The sequence below is a fragment of the Cephus cinctus genome, unplaced genomic scaffold, assembly GCF_000341935.2.
Source record: "Cephus cinctus unplaced genomic scaffold, Ccin1 Ccin1_scaffold2466, whole genome shotgun sequence".
NCBI lineage: Eukaryota > Metazoa > Arthropoda > Insecta > Hymenoptera > Cephidae > Cephus > Cephus cinctus.
In genome coordinates, this window is record NW_014334266.1 from 2,670 (window position 1) to 6,331 (window position 3,662).

Here is a 3,662-nt window from a genome sequence, read left to right on the forward strand (position 1 = left end):
TACGACTTAAAGCAGATTCGCGTCAACAATACGGTAATAATCGAAAATGTATCATGCGCTACAGCTTTATAATATACATAATGTGTCTTACAAAATACGGTGTTCTATTTTACCACGGGTACACTTATCTCCTTAGGATAATTAAAAAGTTACCGACCGGCGGTCAATGCATAATTACCGACCGTAATAGGCCCCTGGGGGCATGCAACGCCGCTGCTACTGAGTTTCGGGCCTTAGGACCAGGTCCGCATGGTGGAGGAGCAACAACATAGGTTGGCGGTGGGGAGAGCCGACCACATTGGCGAGGGGGTGACGCCATAGTGCGGTACGGGGGGTCAGAGCGCTGCGCGCTCCATGACTCACAGGGGACAGTGGTGGGGGTTTGTTGTGACGGCCAGAAGTCGTATGTAACTACTTGTACGCATTCGTCTATTAGGCTTACTGACCTTTTAACGTTCAACTGTTACGTCCTATGCGTGAGCGACCGTTTGCGGGAGCATCAGGGAACTAGCATAGGTGTTGAGATCAAAGATCACGTAAAAGGTATTGGGTTCTTGCCACTTTAAGGTGCTCATGCACGCCTATTTGTATTTATGTCCCTTGGTCGATAGTTAAGGTGAGGATTACAAGCAGATACTAGATATATTAAATCGGAAAACTCACTTCTTCTACGTGAGTGTGGTTCATGCTACTAGCTAATGGGTTTATTTGGGTGTAGGAGCTAATAGGTTCAGGCTTTTTGAAATCAAGAGAAGAAAATATGGTTTAACTAAATATAATGAAACAATAGGTTAGAATACAAGTAGCCGGTACAGTCAGATGTAGGAGAGAGTATATTAATCTACTAACAGAGCGAAATTCGAATAGCACTGTATATGTGATCGTCAACGTGTGTAGTATGAGTTACAAAGATATATAAAAAGATGTAAGAATGTAAGCTACTTACCGGTGGACGAGCAGAGAAAGAGAGAGAGACGGCGTTCGGTTCTCGACGATAGCGAAATAGATTTGGCTGAATGGGAAATTCTTGGTCCAGCCCTAAGGTGGACATTCGCCTAGACGAATGCTTATTGAAATGCCAAGAAATGAGTTCTTTTTGTGTGGACGACCGGCACTGAAGTGATACACTTTTCGCTTGGGCCCTAAGGCAAGCTAGATCAAAATAGGCCCTAAGGTATTTGATCTGCACAACACTTGACTGACGCGGACAATCAGCTCGAGACTCCAAAAGGGATACTGCTCTACCAGAGGATCGATTAGTAACTACGGATGATCGGCATCGATGTTTGCAAGGAGGACTTTGTGTTTGGAGTGGATTGAGTGCAATGTCAGGAAATCTCGGGGAATTTGGATACGTGTTATGGCGTGATCGAGGCAGTTGTATCCGGTCGTTCAATAGAATTCTCGTTACAGGCCTTCGATCGCGGATTCTTCCTTGGATTAGTGCATTGTCGGAATTATCTTGGTGGTGAGGTGGGTGCGAGGGTGGCGGGTAAGAGTTCTGGTGTGCGCGGTATTCGCGGTGCTATAATAAAAATGCTCTTTAGGCACCTCATTTCTAGGTATTTTGTTCAGCATTGCTGCCCGTGCCGTACTTGTTCTTCGTTTGCCGTGATCTCTCTTTCTTCCCGCTCATCCACCTGTAATGTCACGGTGTTGGTGTGATTTCTGGAAATGTGAGAGAGTATGAGATGTCATGTACAATATAGTATAATATAATGATATCCCTAAATTATTAATATATATATATATATATATATATAACTTATAATTTATAATAACTAACGCATGTTCATTAGGGATCGGTTACATCTATTGTGGTCTTTGACCTTTGGTAATGGGAGTATTGAGGGGTGCTGAAAGGGGGTGGGGGGCAATGGGGTTGCGTTGCGTCGGACGTAACACAACAATAATTGAAGGAAAAACAATAGTCGCGATATTATTGTATCAAAGATAACGACTAAATTGGCAGCAATGTTTGTAAACAAGTGGACAATATCATCTAATACTTCCATAAACATATTGCTATAGTATACAGGCCAAACTAGTAAGATTGCATATAAAAAAAAGTAGCAAAATTGCACTTTAGCTGGAAAGTTGGTTAACTTATTTGTGACTATTCCCCATCCCCCTGATTGTTTATGGATTACATTGAAAAATAATAATCTTAGTACCAGGCTATAACTTTTAAAACATTACTAAATGCAATGTAAAGTTAATTTTAACGCAATGCATATAATATTATTCATATTTTTTCGAAGAAAAGCAAGTGTCTCGATACTTATGCACGGTAGTGTGTATAGAAATAACGTAAGGATACACAAACATAGAGAAATATACTCACATCACTCGATCGTAATATTTCGTTTATAGTGGAATATTCAATGTAAATTTATTAGTATACATCGTTTATTGGGCTACAATTTCAGACTCTAATTCTGACTGATAAAATAGAGTTCTTGTACAATATTAAAAATTGTATTTAATTGACTTTACTATATTGAAAACCAAGTTCGTGTTATGTTTCTACTCTTATTATATTTATTTTGAATATTACGTAGCATGCGAACAATTTCAAAAATGAAATTCTCTTTCATCTATCAAAATTAGAATCTCATGTGTCGCCTGAACTTACTTTATATGAAACATCCTACACAAAATGCATTTACAGTCAAAACATTGATTTAATTTGTTTGAGATTTAAAATTTATTATGCCACTTTTTAGAAATTCGTAAATGGATTATTGGGACTCATGCAATACCAATTTCCACTTTTATAAATCATAATTTACCAGTATACTGAAATACTCAAATATTTAAATAAATTTAAATACTTGATCAGAGTGATTAGACATTGTTATGCACACAGAAAATCGAGTTATTAGTCTTTCTTCTTTGGTTTCTTGGGATTGCGAGAGCGAGATTTAGCTTTACACAAAGGACAGATTGGTGCATTTCTATGGATTTGTTGGTGACATGATAGACATGATTTCATCGGAGGCGGTTGTTGCCTGTGAAAAAAAGTAGATTAGAAAATTCATTACATATAACAGAGCAGGGCACCATTATATTAATTGTAAATATCACACTTATTATTTTGCATTAGTGATATGAATATAGCAGGAGTCGACTGGAGTCATGGTAAATGTGTGGAAGTGGATTTTTCTTATATTTTCTGAAGAAAACTGTCAGACAAAGAAGAAAGAGAACTGCATGTGCAATGCAATAAATACTTTACTGGACATAACTATCGATGTGAGAGACGAGCTGATTTACACCAAAAAAACACCTTGAATTCTGAATTAAACCTAATTTTTAATTTAATTTAAGTTTAAAATACTTCTGGTCTAAATCTGAAATAAATCTGACTTGACAATGATGAGGTAAAACTAAAATTGGCTAGACAGTGGCTAGGTAATTCGGAAAATCAATTTCTACTTGGATACTTACTCTCATTGTGACTCTTATATCACAGAGTACTTCTTACATAATACAAAAAAAAGCCGCAAATTGAAACTTACAATTTGGTTCCTTCTATTTGTAGGCAGTGTACGAAGACCCGTATATGAGTAAGCATTTTCATTTTTTATTTAATCTTTGCCTTCCTCATAGATAAATCTTCATTTACTATCGATCATTCAGAGAAAGCAAATTGCAAAATT

General features: G+C 37.4%; 1 protein-coding gene across 1 annotated transcript; it reads right to left on the reverse strand.

The window, feature by feature from the left end:
• Positions 1–759: 759 nt before the first annotated feature.
• LOC107274179 (zinc finger C4H2 domain-containing protein) lies at positions 760–3,012 on the reverse strand (the record flags this gene model as incomplete). The annotated part of the gene is given in 1 exon segment (XM_015753003.1): positions 760–3,012. A coding segment is annotated over 1 exon segment (131 nt), but the record flags the coding sequence as incomplete, so codon positions are not given.
• Positions 3,013–3,662: the final 650 nt, after the last annotated feature.